Source organism: Palaemon carinicauda, chromosome 38 (genome assembly GCF_036898095.1).
Source record: "Palaemon carinicauda isolate YSFRI2023 chromosome 38, ASM3689809v2, whole genome shotgun sequence".
Lineage (NCBI taxonomy): Eukaryota > Metazoa > Arthropoda > Malacostraca > Decapoda > Palaemonidae > Palaemon > Palaemon carinicauda.
This window is the reverse complement of record NC_090762.1, coordinates 34,540,697-34,559,580: the sequence shown is the minus strand read 5'-3', so window position 1 is coordinate 34,559,580 and position 18,884 is coordinate 34,540,697. Positions and strand designations below refer to the sequence as shown.

The 18,884-nt window shown below is 43.6% G+C and overlaps 1 protein-coding gene across 1 annotated transcript in view; it reads right to left on the bottom strand.

Moving 5' to 3' along the window:
* Nucleotides 1–6: 6 nt before the first annotated feature.
* The window catches only part of LOC137630537 (deoxynucleoside triphosphate triphosphohydrolase SAMHD1-like), a 24,321-nt gene continuing 5,443 nt past the window's right edge, over nucleotides 7–18,884 (bottom strand). Inside the window, exons 2-3 of the mRNA XM_068362054.1 lie at nucleotides 5,755–5,916; nucleotides 7–119 (exon numbers count right to left, since the gene is read on the bottom strand). Coding sequence (XP_068218155.1) covers nucleotides 41–119; nucleotides 5,755–5,915 — 240 coding nt within the window. The 5' untranslated portion in view covers nucleotide 5,916 and the 3' untranslated portion in view covers nucleotides 7–40. The remainder of the gene's footprint in view (nucleotides 120–5,754; nucleotides 5,917–18,884) is intronic.

Below are 18,884 nucleotides of genomic sequence, written 5' to 3'. Positions count from 1 at the left end.
ACTAAGAATGGTTTACATCCAGCTCCCAGGATGCAAACACTTACCCTAGTGAATGCTCAAAACGATTGCTAGAGGCTGCTGGGTACACAAAGTAACTGGATCCAAGTTGCTTAATAAACCTGTAGAAATTTAATCCAAGATCCTATGAATCAAGCAATTAAGTAATGCCCAAACATTTAATAAAAGAAAAAAGCACCCCACTATTCAGCCATTAAACAATAAAGCTCACAAAAATGTACATAACAACACCTTGACAAAATTATTGTCTTGTATAATGGCCTTCTTTATACATAGTAATGAATATTGTGTATCGCACTGCACGCTGAAAAAAATGCATTTGCTAATCATACTAAAGAAACAATTTTAAACAGATACTTTCCTCTTAGAATTCTGAAAATTAAAAAAAAAAATTGTTCAGTGGATTAAAAATGAGATTAGAATGAATGCACAGAGTATCAAACCTGCACTGAAATATGGTACAAAATACATATTTTCTTTGCAAAATTATCAATCTTTGGCTATTCAGAACTTTGGCACTAAGACATGGTACTCAAGAGACAATGCCCCCCCCCCCAAAAAAAAAAAAAAAAAAAGATAAGCATTTACAGATACAACGTACAAGAGCAGTAGTTTTCCCACTTTAAAAACACTAAAAATATAACAAATTTGCAAGTAATTTGTGGTTTTTCTAACAAAACAAAATTTGAGCTCTTTATAGGGAATATGCTTTGGTGAAGCTAGTAACTAGCCATACAACTTTAAACGAGGTATAACCACCCACCGCTAGCTAGAGAGGGATAGTAAGGTGTAGACCAGCCACACTGCTCACACACTCACCTGTGATATATAGTTACTTTTGTTTGCAGGCAGGCCTTGCAGGGGGATAGGTGATGACAGGAAAAATCTGTATGAAAAGCTCTAGGTTTGTATCGTTAAGAAAAATACAAATTACTTCCAAATCTGTTATTTGTTTTAACACCTAATAAAAACCATTCTGCTCTTTATTTGGAGGCCTAACCCTTAGGTGGGTGGAAGTCCTTAACCAACTGGCTAGCTTTTGACCCGTGATGTGCCTCCATGCTTTGCACAAACTTATCAGAGGCACACCCTGGCACCTCACTAAACTCTTGAGTATGTATGAGAGTTAACAACCTGAGCAATCAGTGTGTGTGTGTGTGTGTGTGTGTGTGTGTGTGTGTGAACTGAGCATTGTGACTTGTCCAGGTAAGAATTATTGGAGCAACAAACTATACTGACTTAACCTTAGACATTGCCCAACTCCCAACTAGCCGGAAGGACGGGGATATAACAGGTTACATAAGGGAAAATGGTACAACCTGCAGATGGAGGAAGCAAGCTTCACCGTATCAAAGGTGCTGTACCCCAAGAGAGGGGAAGCGCAAGAAAGAAGAGGCAGTCACTCTATACTTTATCCCAGACTAACCCTGGTAATGTCTGCTCTCAACCAACTCCTACTTGTCCCACAAGGGAGCTTTATGTGTTTAGACCATATGTTGTGAAGCCACCACAGGACCAATGGAGGTTTCCAGGTTCATGATTGTTAAGTCTTGTAGGTAGTGGACTGTGAAGGTTGTCTGATGCTTCCAATCATCCTCTTGCATTACCTGCATCACAAAGTAGTACTTTTGAATGCTAAGGACATGCTACTGACCCTAGCATTATGAGCTCTGGGTCTACGCCCTTGTGGGGAAGAACCAGGATTCAAGGTACTAACTATTACCTGTTGAATCTATGAAATCATATTCCTTATGACTATCATTTGACCCTGCCCATGTTTACAAACATTTTATTAACATGTGAGCAAGCTTATGTGGTTCGTTTGAGGTAAGACCTCAGAGCCCTCCCAAACATAGTAAAATCTGATCTGGATCATCAGGGCCAGAACAAATACTCTCCATCCAGAAGGGCCCGCATCTTGGTACTGCAACAACCGCATTTTGAGTCTTAGCAACGAACTCACGGACGAAGCCGAGTATTACCTGTCTCCATCCCCTAGAATGTACTGTATGTCATAAGAAAGGCCATGCAACTTGTGTCCTAAGGGAATGACGGGGTGAGGCGGGGATCACAGGGGATTAGAGACCGGCACCATATAAGAGTTCCGAAGACATCTAACCCTGATGGATTATGTCTCATACGACTCGTTGTGCCCTGGGGCACAACAGTGGGATGCGGGGGCTCCAAGCGGGTGGCAGGAATTCCTATCTGCAGCAAAAACCCTGGGGGATTATACTGGCACAAATTTACACCTCCCTGTCGATTGTAAAGGTAAGAGTGCATGCGCAACTGGAGTAACTTGTGCCAGAATCTCACTATGGGGATGTTGCAGACCTCGTCAAGCGAGAGGAGTTCACCAGTCTACCTCGTTAACGTTTGGTGTCTGGGTGGGCTACCTTTCTTGAAAAAGGGTAGAGGTATTCTCAGGGGTGTTTGAGCAGACCCTTTTCTGTGAGAAAAACTCGCCACAGAGGGTTTATTCATTCATCCATGAGCCAAACACTTGTCAGCATTCCCAAAGGAGGTTGTCAAGTACTGAAATCTAATACGCTCCTGCATTAGGAGGCATGAGTGAGACTAGAAAAGGTTTTTGTGCATTAACATACAGCAGGAAAACCAAGTTTTCCCCCGTTACATTAAGAAAACCAGAGCAGTAGGTCCCAACGGGCCTGTCCTTACAAAATTTCAAGAGGTTTGTTGTGTCCCGAAGGGTTACAGCTCAAAAGACTTGTTGTACCCCAGGGGCATTATGGGATATGTGACCACAAGCAGTAGACAGGTATCGCCATCTGTGGCAATAACCCCAAAGGACTATTGCTAACGAGACTCGATGTGACACTAGGGACATGATGGGAGAGGCAGAGACCACAAGTAGTAAGCCAGCATCACCTTCTGAGGCAATAATCCTAAAGGGTTAAGGTTCACAAGAATCGAAGCATCACCATCTGGGTTCTCTGAGGAGCTGATCAAGGCCTGACGAATCGAGCCCTTGTTCCGAATACTCAGTGGGGGAACTCTACAGATGAAGAGGGCCTCACTCACAGACGAGAAAGGCACTCTACACTGGGCGGAGAAGCTCTGTGCTTCAAAGACTAAGGGCAATTAGCGCTCTGTCGGATCGCATAATCAGCAAGCTTAAAAGACTAACTTAAGTCTGCTTCTGGGTTACCCTCGTACTCCAGCATAAGGAAGCACAAGAGAGAAAAACCTGACAGTAACAAGGAGTACCAGTTCAAGCTGCCCTCCTAGCAGATTCTGGGCTACCCTCGTACTCCAGTATTAGGAGGCATGAGAGAGATTGATTGATTTAGAATTCTCTGGCATCCTGATATCGGAGGTCATTGACGCCGAACAATAGAGAGAAAAATCCGTACTGGTAACTTCAAGGAGCACCAATTAAAACTGCTTTCATTCAAGCAGCTTCTGGGTTACCCTTGTACTTCAGCAATAGGAGGCACGAAAGACAAAACCCTGACTGGTAACTCCGAGGAGTACCTGTTGAAGCTGCTCTCGGGTTATCCTCATACTTCAGCAGTAGGAGGCACAAGAGAGAAAAACTCTGACTGGTAACTCCGAGGAGCACTGGTTGAAACTGCTTTTATTCAAGCAGCTTCTGGGTTACCCTCATACTCAAGTAATAAGAGGCAAAAGAGAGAAATCCCTGACTAGTATCTCTAAGGAGTACCAGTTGCAACTGCTTTCATTCGTACAGTGGAGCTGTAGGAACAAAGGGAGCAGATGCAGAGAGAGCTGCAGCTAAGGAAATGAGAAATTTTGTTGGTGGAATACCTCCAAATTCTCGGAAATGACAACTGTGGTTAATCCTTAAGGAGACAGAAATGCACTCCCGCTGTGCCCTTACCTGTAGTACACTGTACTCTCAAAAAAAGCACATCCTTAGGGGACAGACCTGAAGGCCCAAAGGAAGAGCAACGACAGAGACTCCCACGGTGGCAAAAGCCATTGCTTCACTAAGGGAAGTGACATTGTCTGCACCCCAAGGGTTGACTGGGGGTCAAGTGGCCATTACTCCTACTCGACCATCCTCTAGAGAACGAGTGAGCGGAGTTAGAGTGGAGGGATCGAGCTAACGGAGAAAAAAATAAGGACTACAGTACTTCACCTTTAAGGAAAATCCTAAATGAGAAGAATCCCATTAGGCTTCTTAATTCAGTGTCTACCGAATCTCACCCATTGGAAGAATGGCTACGCCCGACAATCGTTATGAGGAGAGTCCTGCAAGCAAGATAAAGGGAATGGAGATCGGTCTCAGTAGCCAATATGAAGGTGCCACACTGAGGTCCTTGACAGCCGAGGCAAGCCCACAAGACGAGATCTCCGAAACCTAAAACTTGCTTGAATGAGCAAAAGTCAAAGCCAGTTGGTAACGGGGGCGAGAGACACGTCTGCACTCCTCAGAACCAAAAGCAAAATTGATGGTAAACAACAGGTGAGTGTGTGAGCTGGATGGCCAGTGTACCCCCTGCTAGCACCCCCTAACTAAACTAGCGGTAGGTGGTTATACTTCGCTAAGTCTTGCGGTTAGTTATCAGCTTTGCCGAAGCATATTCCCTATAAAGAGCGAAAGGGTTTGTACTGAGTGTCGGAACTACACATTATAGAGTACAGTACTTTATTATGTAAAAAGAAACCATTTACATATACTGACATTTTGCTGTATTAACCTATTTGCCCTAATTTATTTAATTTAACTTTCAATCACTCACTCGACATGAATCGCCTAATTACACTGGATGTTACTCCATAACTTTCCGCTATAAATAAACAGATACTGTATACATGTACTTCATTATATACGCTAAAATACTTCTAATTTTATGAAATACTGTACTTATCAACCAAAGAACAAAGGAACTTTGTGTAAAGCCGATAGAACTAAAAATAGATAATTAAATTAATATAAAATGCATTAAAATATGTATGAAACTATCACTCATGCCAACGCTAACACATTCAGTACCCCACCCCTCACACAGCACAGTCTATCAACCTGATTGTATTCAAGAAATATCTTACATGTGTCTATATTAATCTAATTAAAATCTAAAACATGAGGAATACACTTAAAATATGTTTCATGATGTACAGTAGATACATAATAAACAATGCTATAAGCTTTCTCTGCTGTGTCTCTTCAGCTGAAATGCTTTTCAAATTATGAACATCAGGTTAGTACAGTATAGAAATAAAGTATATTATAAAAGTTAAATTTATCTTGATAATAATCTCTCAATAACTGCAGCTTCAGTCGTCCTTACTATTGAGGCTCTATTTGAATTTTACTTTATATTGTATTCTAGTACCGTTCAGACTCGATACAATAAAGAGGTTTATCCAGTCTTCATATCCAAAGAGAAAAATGGTTCACATTTGTTACACATACACATTTCTATACAGAGAAGTATTAATCTACTGAAAAAGACTCAAATAATATTTCATCAGAATTAGGGCGACAATACATAAGCTGTTTTTACATTATAGACAAGGTTTAAATACTGTAGGCTTAAATATAAGCCTCAGAATTCATTGAAGAATTTTCCTTTTATAAAACTAAAATGTAATTATGTTACTCCAGTAAATAACATCCAAATTCAATAAACCAAATTACCATAAAAGTAATGGAAAGTCTTTGAAAATGCATCTCCTTTTAACATAGTAACGACTTAATAAAGAATAAAATCTTAAATCTGAATATTGCACTGGCAATACACGAACCTTAGTCTCTGAAACTGAGGCGTATCCACAACCTTAACGCAAAGAGGAGGAAGCTGAATGATGCCGTGAATGGCATCGTTGAAAAACTTTTCACTGGGAGCTGTGTTGGCTGTCATAGTCCCTTGATCCTGAACAATTTCTCTTTCGAACTTTTGTTTCATTCTGAAATAAATAAAAACATTTAAGCATCACAATATGAAACATTTATCATTAATATAAATAAAATAATATGCACTTTTGCAATTTTCTCATGAAAGCTAATCACCACCCATTGTGTCGGGAATTTCGAACTGATCATTCGAAAGTCCCGCCATTTAACTCCACAAACGTTACGTTAAAATGAGGGAAGGCTGGAAGATCTCGCGGGCGTTGAGACGAATGGCTATGGTCTAATACGAGACGGTATTAGGGCCTAAAACTTAACCACCTGGTAGGGAAGGAGTGGAGATTAAAGAAATTGAGTATTTGTAATTCATGAATCACGAATGTAACGTCATTTTACTGTACCACGATGAAAATGTCCTATGTATATGTTTAGAGCCAAGGACTCCCTAAGCTGGTGGATTACGGTAAATTATGGCCTTCAGCCGAATCATTAAACCCCCACTTGTATTTAGAATAAGACTTTAACAGTTTCTCAGTCTTGTGGCAAATAAAGAAGCTTAACCAACCCCTTATAAATTAATAAGGTAAGAATTCCCTCCCCTCTGCCAAGGACACATTAGTCAGCGCGGGAAATCAGAGTTTTCGTCGGAGCTGCAAAGCTCAGATCGTCCTCTTTTGCCTAATATCCCCAGGACAAGTAAGTTGTCTAAAATTGTTACGTCTCTGCCCCTTGTATGACCAGGTCGGTTTCCCTATAGTTTTTGTAAGTGTGATGTGAGATTTGTATCTATATATATTCCGGTGATCCTTGTGATTGGGGATCAGAGTCATTCATTAAATTACAATAGAAAGCCTTGGTATGTGGTCTACCAAGGCATTCTGTTGAAATTGGGTACATTTTGTTCTTCTTTTAAGTCCGATGTGGACTTGGTGTTTTGCGAGCATGTGAAATTATTTCAAGTCGGATATTTCATTATTATGCAGTGTAAATGTTTTTAATATGTTATTCCTTTTTTAAACAACTATTTTTGTAATAAAATTGTAAAGTGTAGCCGTATTTGTTTGATTCCTGGACGGTTTTGGGAGTCTTACCTCTTCAAGGTCTTGTTATCCGCCCTTAACATCGGGCTTAGAACTTATCATATAATTGTCGAAGTGAAATTCACGACACATTGCCTGGCCCTCCTTGGTCCTAGCATGGGTGAAGAGGGAGCTTGGGCGCTGATCATACATACAGTATATGATCAGTCTCTAGGGCATTGTCCTGCTTGATAGGGCAATGTCACTGTCCCTTGCCTCTGCCATTCATGAGTGGCCTTTAAAACCATTAAACTTGAGTTATTATATGCACTGTACCAATGTACAATGCAAGGTTATGGTACACTGTACAATAACCCTTTTACCCCCAAAGGACGTACAGTACTGGTACGTTTCACAAAACTCGTCCCTTTACCCCCATGGATGTACCAGTACGTCCTTGCAAAAAAATGATATTTACATTTTTTTTTTGCATATTTTTGATAATATTTTGAGAAACTTCCAGCATTTTCCAAGAGAATGAGACCAACCTGACCTCTCTATGATGAAAATTAAGGCTGTTAACGCAATTTAAAAAAAAAAATATACTGCAAAATGTGCTTGAAAAAAAATAACCCCTGAGGGTTAAGGGTTGGAGAGTTCCAAATAACCTGGGGGTAAAAGGGTTAATAAGTAAATTTCTGTCTGACATCCAGAGTTGAATGGAGTAACCCATTGACAATGAAAGCAGCTTTTTTTTATTATTAATATGAAAGATATTTATTTCTTATTCTGTTAGGCCATTATTAAAATTCCCACTGTAATCTTTCATTAGGTCATAAAGTAATAAACAAAGCGTTCAAGTAACAAACAAATAAAGAAAGCATCTTTGCAAAATATTTTTTTTTATTTTGAATTAGCTTTCAAGCCAATAAAAACTCATGGAATTTTAAAACGAAGATCTCCGTTATTCTTGGATTCATATAAATTTTCCTTTTTTGGGCTCAAGCCATGGCGTCCTGATGGAAGGTTCCTTTTTGGTAGCTTCCTTGGGTAAATAACTACTAAGATATTCCCAGAGAGTTTAACCACAGGTTATCACAGAATTCTAACTTCTGGAGCGAGTATCCTAAAGGTTTCCCTTTAAGACATCGTATATCAACAGGGGACGCATGTATTAACGCGCCACATAGCTATCTACACCCCGAACAGAGTTAATGCTTCGGTGTGTAAGGGCTGAGAATAGCTGGGAGCCGTTCCATAGCTAATCTCATTCGTGGCTACTACTGATACTCGAGACGTAAACAAACGGGCGCCATTGCTTAAATGACGTCACGTCCGTCTTCATCCTTTGTTCAGTAGCTCGCCCTACTTAGACGGATTTTCCCTGTGCTTTACTTATCGCTTTGCATCTACGTAATGTCGCTACCTTCAGCCTCGCCTTCTTCTGGAAAGTTGAGTACAAGGTTCCAGTATTGTTTAGTTAAGCTCTGACCGTAAAGTAAATATTACTTTCCGAGATAATTGCTGTTTTGTGGCAGAGCTGTGCCTCTACCGGACCCGCCATTTTATGGCGTCGTTGTTGTTATGCATGCCTTATTTAGTTAGCCACAACAACGCTTCCGGCCTTATTTACTAATCGATTACATTAGTTTATTTAGTCTTCATAGCTAGGAACTTTTATATCGTGTTTCGACGCTTTTTATCGGTCATCGATTGACCTCATACCAGTCGGCTACTATAGCCCCCAGGCCAGAGCGCCTATATATAAGTGTTCATGCATGATTTTATTAGTGATCCTAGGCTAAGTTATGAAGATAGTGGCATTATTTTACAATACTTTCGACCGTGATGCAAGTGTTTTTTCGCCTTCAGGGACCATATAGGGGATAGGTTAGTTAGTGTCCCTTCCTAACCTAACCTACTTGTAGGACCCCTATATGCTTCCTTCATCCCCTGCCTTGGCATTCCCTCTGTTTAGCCTTGATTCCCTTTCTAAATAGAGGGATCAAGTGTCTAATGGAGTATTTATCGCCTCTCAGTCCTCCCTAAGGGAATGAACCCCCCTTAGGGTTGCGTCCGAGAGTGAGGAAAGGCTAGCCCTTCCTCTATGGCTAGGAATAGTCTATGACTGTCCTGCGATAGCGATATATCTTCTATCTTTCCTAGTTCAGGGCTCTTAGCCCTGCTCTAGGTTAGGTTTTGGAAGGTTACTCTGTCCCCTGCTGAAACTGTACCCATGCACCGTTTCAGCCTGGCTGCCTTATCTTAGGTTAGGGAGTGTCCTCCCTTTCCCTAGTGGCCGCTCTGGTACAGAACCCCTTCCTTGGAAGATTCTTCTCTTCTCCCCTCCCCACCTATCTCTTGTATAGCCTAGCCTACACTTAGGTTAGTCTATACCCATCTGTCCCCTGTCCTACAACTCCTCCTTAGGGTGGAGTGATAGGGCTACCTTGAGCTTCCATGTGCAGTCCGCTCTGGTACATATACCCTTCGTAGTGTCCTATGGGGTTAGCCACTGGATGTGTTCTGCATGTGGAGGTCTCCCCCCTCTTTGGGTGTCCCCTAGCCCTCCCTTGGGCTACCCTAGCTCCCAGTCCTCTGTGACCCCTGCTCCTGGGTGATAGAGCCTGCCTCTATCATGGGTACACCCTCTCAGGGGGGGATGTCTGGGAGTCCATGACTGGACTTCTTACATCCCTCCCCCTGTCTCTCTCACTATCCGGGTGCCGGTCCCTTGCCGCCTCCACTGTCGGCGATACCCGCCTACTACCTTGGTGACTCTCCCCTACCCTCATGCCGCCAGCCCCCCCCCCGCTTGCCGGGGGACTGTCGACCGCCGCCGGTTCCCGCCGATGGCTCTCCTCCTTCCTCCTAGCTTCGCCGTCCGCCTGCCGGTCGGCCACCGGAGTGCCGGCATCCACTGCCGGCAACCTGGTTCAGCTATAACCATCCTTGTCCCAGTCACCAATCCGGCATCCTCCGACTGCCGGAGTCGCCGCTCCTCTGCCGGCGGCCGCCACCCTGGTATTACTCTTGACTTACATTTTGTCTGTTCTAATGCCAGAAACTCTGCTGGAGCGGCCTCCAGCGTGCCGGAGGTCTGCCGGAACCTCCCGGAGGCGTCAAGACTACTTGCACCCCCTTCTACTAGCTATCACTTGTATACTGATAGCCCTACACTGCAAACAGATGGCCTGTTTACACTCTTTAGATCAGTGCTTTGGTACTGTTCTATTAGTAATCATGCTGTCTCTTTGCATTCTTCAAAATTCCAGCATGCTGCGTGCATCTTAGTGCGGCTGGTTGCCGGAAGCAGTTACCCTAAGGGACCTGTTAGCCCCTAATTTGGGACTGAGTGATCTCGGTCCCAAACTTATCCTTGGTTTTTTCCATGGAATTCCATTGCCCTGTGGAATTTTAAGGTATACTATCCTGTGCCTTCGGCCATCTCGGATTATCCAGGGATAAAGCTTGCGGTAGCCAGCCGGGCGGGATGCATGGAGTATGTTTTCTTTACTACTTCAATCTCTATGCATCACACCCTTTCTTTAAGTTAAAATTAATGATTAATCTTAACTTAGCTTAAGAACCACTCTTATGACTCCCCCCATACTCATTTTCTCTTTCTTCCACAGGAGGAGCAGATGAAGTGTGACTTCGACTTCTGCGCTGTGAAACGCCCGCACTTCTACGGGCATACGGCTTGCAGGACTCACGCCCCTTGTGCTAACAAGAAAGGGGATCTGAAATTCTGGGATCCACTGAATTGTACGGTCTGCCAGGCTCACCTAGTTGATGCCTTCCATAACCCTCCCTCAGCGGAGGTCAGGGACACTTCTCGGGAGAAGCTACGCAAGTGGGTGCATGGCTTCCAGAAAAATGCCACCGGACCGTACCTGGCCACTGAAGAAATGAGGTCACTCCTGTTCCCTAAGGCCTCCCCTGATTCAGTGGTACCCAAGGATGTGATCCCCACTGTCCAAATTACAGTGGAACCTGATGTTGTCATGGCCCAGTCCATGCACGAGTGCCACCTGGATTCCGAAGATGACGAACATATGTCGGATGTCTCGGAAGACACGGAGAAGACCCTTATGGCTCAAGGAGCTGAAGATGATGAAGACCAGGTGGAATACGCCGAGTCGGAGCAAGAGGTCGCTCCTCCTTCCATCTCCGCCCCTACTCCTACACCGACGGAAGTGTCTATCCCGTCTACCTCCACGACCCCGGATCCCTCTTCATCCACTCAAGAAATGATCCGGTTGATTAGAGCCGTCATGGACGACAGGTTAAAGGAGAATCAGGAGTTCATCAGGTCCATGATGGGATCCAGAGAACCGAAGAGGATTTCGGTTAAGGATCTCCCCGCTTGCTCACATGCCAACCCATGGAGGTATGCTGAGCATATGGTTATCGCGACCGGCAGGATCTTCGTCAGCGACAAGATCGGCACGGTCCCTTTGGAAGACGTGGAGTTCTTCCCAAACTTCGAGGCCTACCCGGACTGTTACGTCCGACTTCGCTCTGAACCTGCCTCTAAAGAAGAGACCGAACCGAAGGAAGAGATAGTGTTCGATCTCGCGAAGGCTCAGGCTATGCTAGCCAACACGTTCAAGAGTAGGGGTTTTACCTGCTCTAAGCTTCCGGCCCTGAGCAAGAAGCACCCTACTTATGTCGCACCTGAAAATACGGTACTTCCATTCTTGGAAAAGGCCTTCGCTGCGTGCCTTAAAGCTGTGGAAGAGGGGAAAGCCTGCCCTGCACTGGAGGAGTGCAGACCCTTCTCCATAGTTACTCCCCCTGACGCTCGACACTGGAAGGACATCCAGCATACGTTCGTCGTGGGAAAGCTAGATCCTGACGTCGCCGGACGTCAGTTTAACGAAGACCTCCCGAAGCTCAACGATCACCTCCTTCGTCGGGAACAAGATACGAAGGAGAGGCTCGCAGCATCCATGTCCCACCAAGTCCAACTTGAAATTATGGCCTGTGACACCAGAGTACCAGACCACTACATGGTACTTTCCAAATCCCACATGGCAACCGTGATGAAGGACTTGTACCACTTCATGAAGGCTCGGAGAGCCTGTCGTGAATTCGTGTTCGCAGGTGCCACTGTGAAACACGAACCCCGGAGACTGATTTCCTCCAACATCTGGGGCAAACACCTCTTTCCTTCTGACCTTGTGAAGGAAATCACCGACAAAGCCGCCACGGAGAATAGGAACCTTCTCCACAAGTGGGGCATGTCAAGGAAGAGGAAACCCTCTCAGGACGACGGACCTCAACCTAAGAGGAAATCCTCAAAACAGAAACCCCAGCAACGTCAACCAAGACGTCAGTTTCCGGGACCCGCTACCTCCCAAGTGGCAGCTCAGCCACAACAGACCTTTCAATTGGTCACCCAACCGGTGTTGTCACAGTCACCGGTCTTCACCCCTGCTTTCGAGCAACAGACGACTACCTTTCGTCCCAAAGGTAGAGGCTCAAACAGAGGTGCAGGCAGAGACGCGTCTCGCCGTCCCTCCAGAGGCAGAGGAGGAAAGGGAGCTAGCGGCCGAGGCAGCAAGCCCTCGGGACACCAGAAGCAATGAAGTGCTTCCGGTGGGAGGAAGACTCCGCCAATTCCAGGATCGTTGGACCTTCGATCCCTGGGCACACAGCATCGTCAAGAAGGGTCTAGGCTGGAGTTGGACTCAACCACCCCCAACATTCCAGCAGTTCTTCCAACAATCAACCCCCCTTCTGGAAGAATATGTCCTAGATCTCTTGAACAAGAAGGTGATAAGGAGGGTAAAGTCCACCAGGTTCCAAGGAAGACTGTTTTGTGTCCCCAAGAAAGACTCCGACAAACTCAGAGTCATTCTGGACTTATCCCCCCTCAACAAGTTCATAGCGAACGACAAGTTCAAGATGCTGACTCTTCAACAAATAAGGACTCTTCTGCCTCGAGGTTACTACACGGTCTCCATAGACCTGGCGGATGCCTACTGGCACGTTCCAATGAACCATCACGCTTCCTCCTACCTAGGATTTCGACTCCAAAGGAAAAGCTACGCCTTCCGGGCCATGCCCTTCGGCCTCAATGTGGCCCCTCGGATCTTCACAAAGCTGGCGGACGCCATAGTACAACAGCTCCGCCTCCGAAACGTCCAGGTGATGGCCTACCTCGACGACTGGCTAGTCTGGGCTCCATCGCCCGAAGATTGTGTAAAATCTTGCAACAAAGTCACCCAGTACCTAGAACACCTGGGATTCAAGATCAACGAGAAGAAATCTCGCCTCTCTCCAGCTCAGAAGTTCCAGTGGTTAGGAATCCAATGGAACCTTCAGTCACACCGCCTTTCCATCCCCCAGAAGAAAAGGAAGGAAATAGCAGGGTCTGTCAAGCGACTACTGAAATCCAAACGAATTTCAAGACGCCAGCAGGAACGAGTTCTAGGCTCTCTACAGTTCGCCTCAGTAACAAACCCAGTGCTTCGTGCACAGCTAAAGGATGCCGCGGGAGTCTGGAGACGTTCTGCATCCATCGCTCGAAGAGACCTCAAGAGACAGCTCCCAAACAGACTTCGACTTCTCCTCAAGCCGTGGTCGGAAGCAAAGGCCCTGAAAAGGTCCATTCCTCTTCAACACCCTCCTCCATCACTCAACATCCACACGGACGCTTCGCTGGAGGGTTGGGGAGGTCACTCCCACCAAAAACAGGCTCAAGGCACCTGGTCTCCCCTGTTCAAGACGTTCCACATAAACATCTTGGAGGCCATGGCGGTCCTTCTAACTCTGAAGAAATTATCCCCGCCTCCCTCGATCCACATTCGTCTAACCCTAGACAACTCGGTGGTAGTTCGTTGTCTCAATCGCCAAGGCTCAAGATCGCCCCAGATAAATCAGGTGCTTCTCCCAATCTTCCGTCTGGCAGAGAAGAAGAAGTGGCACCTGTCTGCAGTTCACCTACAAGGATTCCGCAACGTGACAGCGGATGCTCTATCTCGAACAAACCCGATAGAGTCGGAATGGTCTCTAGACGCAAGATCGTTCTCCTTCATCTCTCACCAAGTCCCAGAACTTCAGATAGATCTCTTCGCAACGAGCGACAACAATCAACTTCCTCGGTATGTGGCCCCGTACGAGGACCCCAAGGCAGAAGCAGTGGATGCCATGTCACTGGACTGGAACAGATGGTCCAAGATCTACCTGTTCCCTCCCACCAACCTTCTGCTGAAAGTCCTCTCCAAACTGAGAACCTTCAAAGGGACAGCGGCCCTAGTGGCTCCCAAGTGGCCCCGGAGCAACTGGTACCCCCCTGGTCCTGGAGCTGCAGCCCAAGCTGATCCCTCTCCCGGGCCCAGTTCTCTCCCAACAAGTACAGAAGTCGACTGTCTTCGCTTCATCATCGAAAATCAAGGACCTTCATCTCATGATTTTCTCTCCCTAGCCGCAAAGAAGAGGTTTGGGATCTCGAAGAAAAGTCTGGACTTCCTCGAGGAATACAAGACCGAATCCACAAGACGGCAATACGAATCATCCTGGAGGAAATGGGTCTCCTTCGTCAAGACAAAAAATCCTAAAGAAATCACAATTGATTTCTGCATGTCCTTCTTTATTCACCTTCATGGACAGGGATTAGCAGCCAATACGATTTCAACCTGCAAATCGGCCTTGACCAGACCAATTCTGTATGCCTTCCAAATTGATCTGTCCAGCGACATCTTCAATAAACTACCGAAAGCATGTGCTCGCCTACGCCCAGCACCCCCACCGAAACCGATCTCCTGGTCATTAGACAAGGTGCTCCATTTCGCCTCCAACTTGGATAATGATTCATGCCCTCTCAAGGATCTGACTCAGAAAGTTATATTTCTCTTTGCTCTTGCTTCGGGAGCTCGAGTCAGCGAAATAGTGGCATTATCAAGAGAGGAAGGACACATCCTGTTTACCGATACAGGAGACGTTACCCTCTCCCCTGATCCGACGTTTCTCGCCAAAAATGAATTACCCACCAAAAGATGGGGCCCCTGGAGAATATGCCCCCTGAAGGAAGATGTCTCTCTATGCCCAGTAGAGAGCCTCAAGGTCTATCTTCGCAGAACTTCGAACTTTGGTGGAGGCCAACTCTTCAAAGGAGAAACATCGGGCAGCGACCTGTCACTGAAACAATTAAGAGCGAAAATCACCTACTTCATTCGCAGAGCGGATCCTGACAGTACACCCGCCGGTCATGATCCTAGGAAAGTTGCATCATCTCTGAATTTCTTTCAGAGTATGGACTTTGAAAGCCTTAAAAACTTCACAGGCTGGAAGTCCTCGCGCGTTTTCTTTAAACATTATGCGAAACAAGTGCACGAAGTCAAACATTTTGTGGTAGCCGCAGGTAGTGTTATGAAACCTGCACCTAACTCTGCATAGAACAGTAAGTTACTTGGGACTCTAAATCTTCGGGTGCCTATGTTGACCCTCGAGCGATACATAGTGATGTCGAAAACACTTAGTGCTTTTATAACTGTTCTTATCCCAGGTGAAATGTCATAGTTGTCACACAAGTGCCGCATGCCCTGAGCATGATGTGTTTTTAATCAAAGACTTACGTTCCTCGAGAACGAGTGCCTACTAATAAACTTGAAATTCCTTTTCAGATTCAAGAGCAAGTCTTTATTACTATGTACATTATAATTACTGTAAATGAACTTTACTTATTGCTGCAATTCATTTAATTTCTGCATTTGTGAAATAAAATTTCTATTTTATTACCTGTGCGTCTCAATCAGCTCCTACTTACTATGAAATACATGCCTGTCATAGTTTTATTGTCCCCTTTTTTCCTTATGGTTATGGAGAAATTAAGATACTAACTCTTAATTTATATTCACTCTGATTATGTAATGTTCCAATACGAATACTTACTCTTCATACCCTGGAGATGAATCACCCTTCTCAGCACACAGTGCCCAACCACCACTGGTCTGCTTTTCAGAATATACGAATGCCAAACATTCGGCTTCGTCTCCAAGTTCTTCAAGTTCTTCTATCAGGATGAATAGCCCTTCAATACCACTTTGACGTCGGCATGGCCCGTGGGAACTTCACTGCCAAGGGGGGCAGGATGATTCTTCCCTACGGTACTTTACTAAGATTACTATGCTATTTTGTCAATGCCTTGGCACTTACTAATAGGGGAAAATATACCACGATACATTGATTCTCTGGTATTCTTCCATCAGGACGCCATGGCTTGAGCCCAAAAAACGGATTTTGAGCGAAGCGAAAAATCTATTTTTGGGTGAGATAGCCATGGCGTCCTGATGGACCCTCCCTGCTACTTCGTCCAGTTTTTAGGTCCCACCCTGCTCTGCTGTATCATGGTGATGGGCAAGCAACTGGCTTCAGGATGAAGACGGACGTGACGTCATTTAAGCAATGGCGCCCGTTTGTTTACGTCTCGAGTATCAGTAGTAGCCACGAATGAGATTAGCTATGGAACGGCTCCCAGCTATTCTCAGCCCTTACACACCGAAGCATTAACTCTGTTCGGGGTGTAGATAGCTATGTGGCGCGTTAATACATGCGTCCCCTGTTGATATACGATGTCTTAAAGGGAAACCTTTAGGATACTCGCTCCAGAAGTTAGAATTCTGTGATAACCTGTGGTTAAACTCTCTGGGAATATCTTAGTAGTTATTTACCCAAGGAAGCTACCAAAAAGGAACCTTCCATCAGGACGCCATGGCTATCTCACCCAAAAATAGATTTTTCGCTTCGCTCAAAATCCGTTCTGCAGGATTTCATAAACACTGGGTACGTAAAACCAAACTTGAAGTGTAAATATAAAAATTTCAATTTTCTTTTAATAAAAGTTATGAGGAAATGGATGAAATCCTAAATAGTTTTATACGAGATTGAATCTTTACCAAAAATTCACTAATAAGTATTGTAATTGAAATGCTCCTCATGAAGTGATAAATTTTGCTATCAATTTACAAATAACGCATACTTAAAACCCATACTTGGGCAGTTAAGCACCATATATGAAAAATACCAAGTAGCCTTTAGTAAAACCTTCTTAAGAAAGTCAACCCTCTTTCATTTACTTTCTGGATAAAAAAATTAACTTCTACAAATGGTCTTACTTAATAAAATAAAGGTACAACAGTAATCAAATTTTGATATGGGTTAACAATACAGCGAAAAAGTTTAAGCCAAAACACGGCGCACTAGTTTAGGTTAGGATGTATCCCTGCAATAGGTTACGGCTAAGGGAGAAGGTTTGTTTCATATATGTTGGGAGTTTTAAGGACGGGGACATTCAAGTCATATGAACCTTACTTAGTTAAATAAGGATGTATTCTAAGACCTACCATTAACATCTTTACATACATTTGATCTTGTACTTATACTGTACTTATTTGTACTTACACATACAATGTATTTTTTTACCTTAAATTTCAATATTCTTAAACCAGTAATGTAAGAGAATTTTCACTACGGTTCATCTGATATTGAGCGATAGAAAGGTAAAAGAATAAAAAATAAAATGTCAAAGAGAGCACTGATGCAGAAGGGTGCAGTACATGGTCTATTGTGTTAGGTCTAGGCCTTTAGGTCTAGGGATTGCTCCTATCACACCACGGCAGTTTTTATTAATATCTATGCCCATCTAAAAGGAAATTCAAAACTAAATCAACTAGAATTAGGACATGCAAGATCAGAGTAAGCTTCTGGAATACATATTTTCTGATAAAATTCCCGGGAAATTAATAAAGTGTAGGACAGTACGACTAATTTCAAAGAGAAATGAAAATCAGCCAGATTGGATTTAAGGAAGTTCCTTTTTACACAGAGACTTACATGTTATGAAGCTCCGATAAACAATAAAAAAATAAATAATGTATAGAAACAAGGATGGGGAAATTGCGTAATTGCTAACTAAAGTGGCTGAATTTAAACTTTACTGTGAATTATTATTATTATTATTATTATTATTATTATTATTATTATTATTATTATTAATCTACAACCCTAGATGGAAAAGCAGGATGCTATAAGCCCAGGGGCACCAACAGGGAAAATAGCCCAGTGAGGAAAGGAAAAAATGAAAAAAAATATATCTTAAGGACAGTAACAACATTAAAATAAATATTTCATATATAAACTATAATACTTTAACAAAACAACATGAAAAGAAATTAGATAGAATAGTGTGCCCGAGTGTTCCCTCAAGCAAGAGAACTCAAACCCAAGACAGAGGAATTGTGAAATACAAATGTTTCAGAAGACATTTATTAAGAAGACACCACTTGCACTTTTTTTTAATATAGTGCAGTTTAAAATATGTGCAGGATTGGAGGTTGAAGTTCTCATGGCAATTTTCTTGGGGCAATTTCCAAGGGGAACAAATTGGGAAATACTAAACACTATCTAGTAATATTAAGAAAACTAGGCCCCAATGTTACCAGATATGAAGATTTATTTGGGGATTTTGGGTGTGATGGGGATATTCTGTACTAATTTCTATGGAGAAAAAACAGAGATGGATAAAACTTTATATTGTTGCAATTAGTTTACTTGCACTTGTATGAAGTATAGTGAGTAATTTCTATATTATTAAAGCTTATATGATCAGGAGAAAATATAAATCTGGAAATGGGGATTTTTGGGTTGGTTTGGGGATATTTCATCACGAATTTCGGGGATTTTTAGACTAACCCATCTGACAACATTGCTAGGCTCTGGCAAGGGGTAACATTGAGAGACCAAGAACAACCGAAAAATATACTTAAAACCGTAACTGCTTCTGTTAGCACACACACAGTGCGGCAAAAATAAGTATGACGTAAATTATATCAACCTCTTCAATGGTAAAATATCTCGCAAGACATTACCGTCTTTACAAACATTATCCAAGCTATAACCCCAGTCGGAAAAGCAGAAAAAAATCTAAATGTTCTTGAAATGTTATTTTGATTGTTCATTACATCTCTTGTAGTTTATGTACTAACTTGTATCCTTTC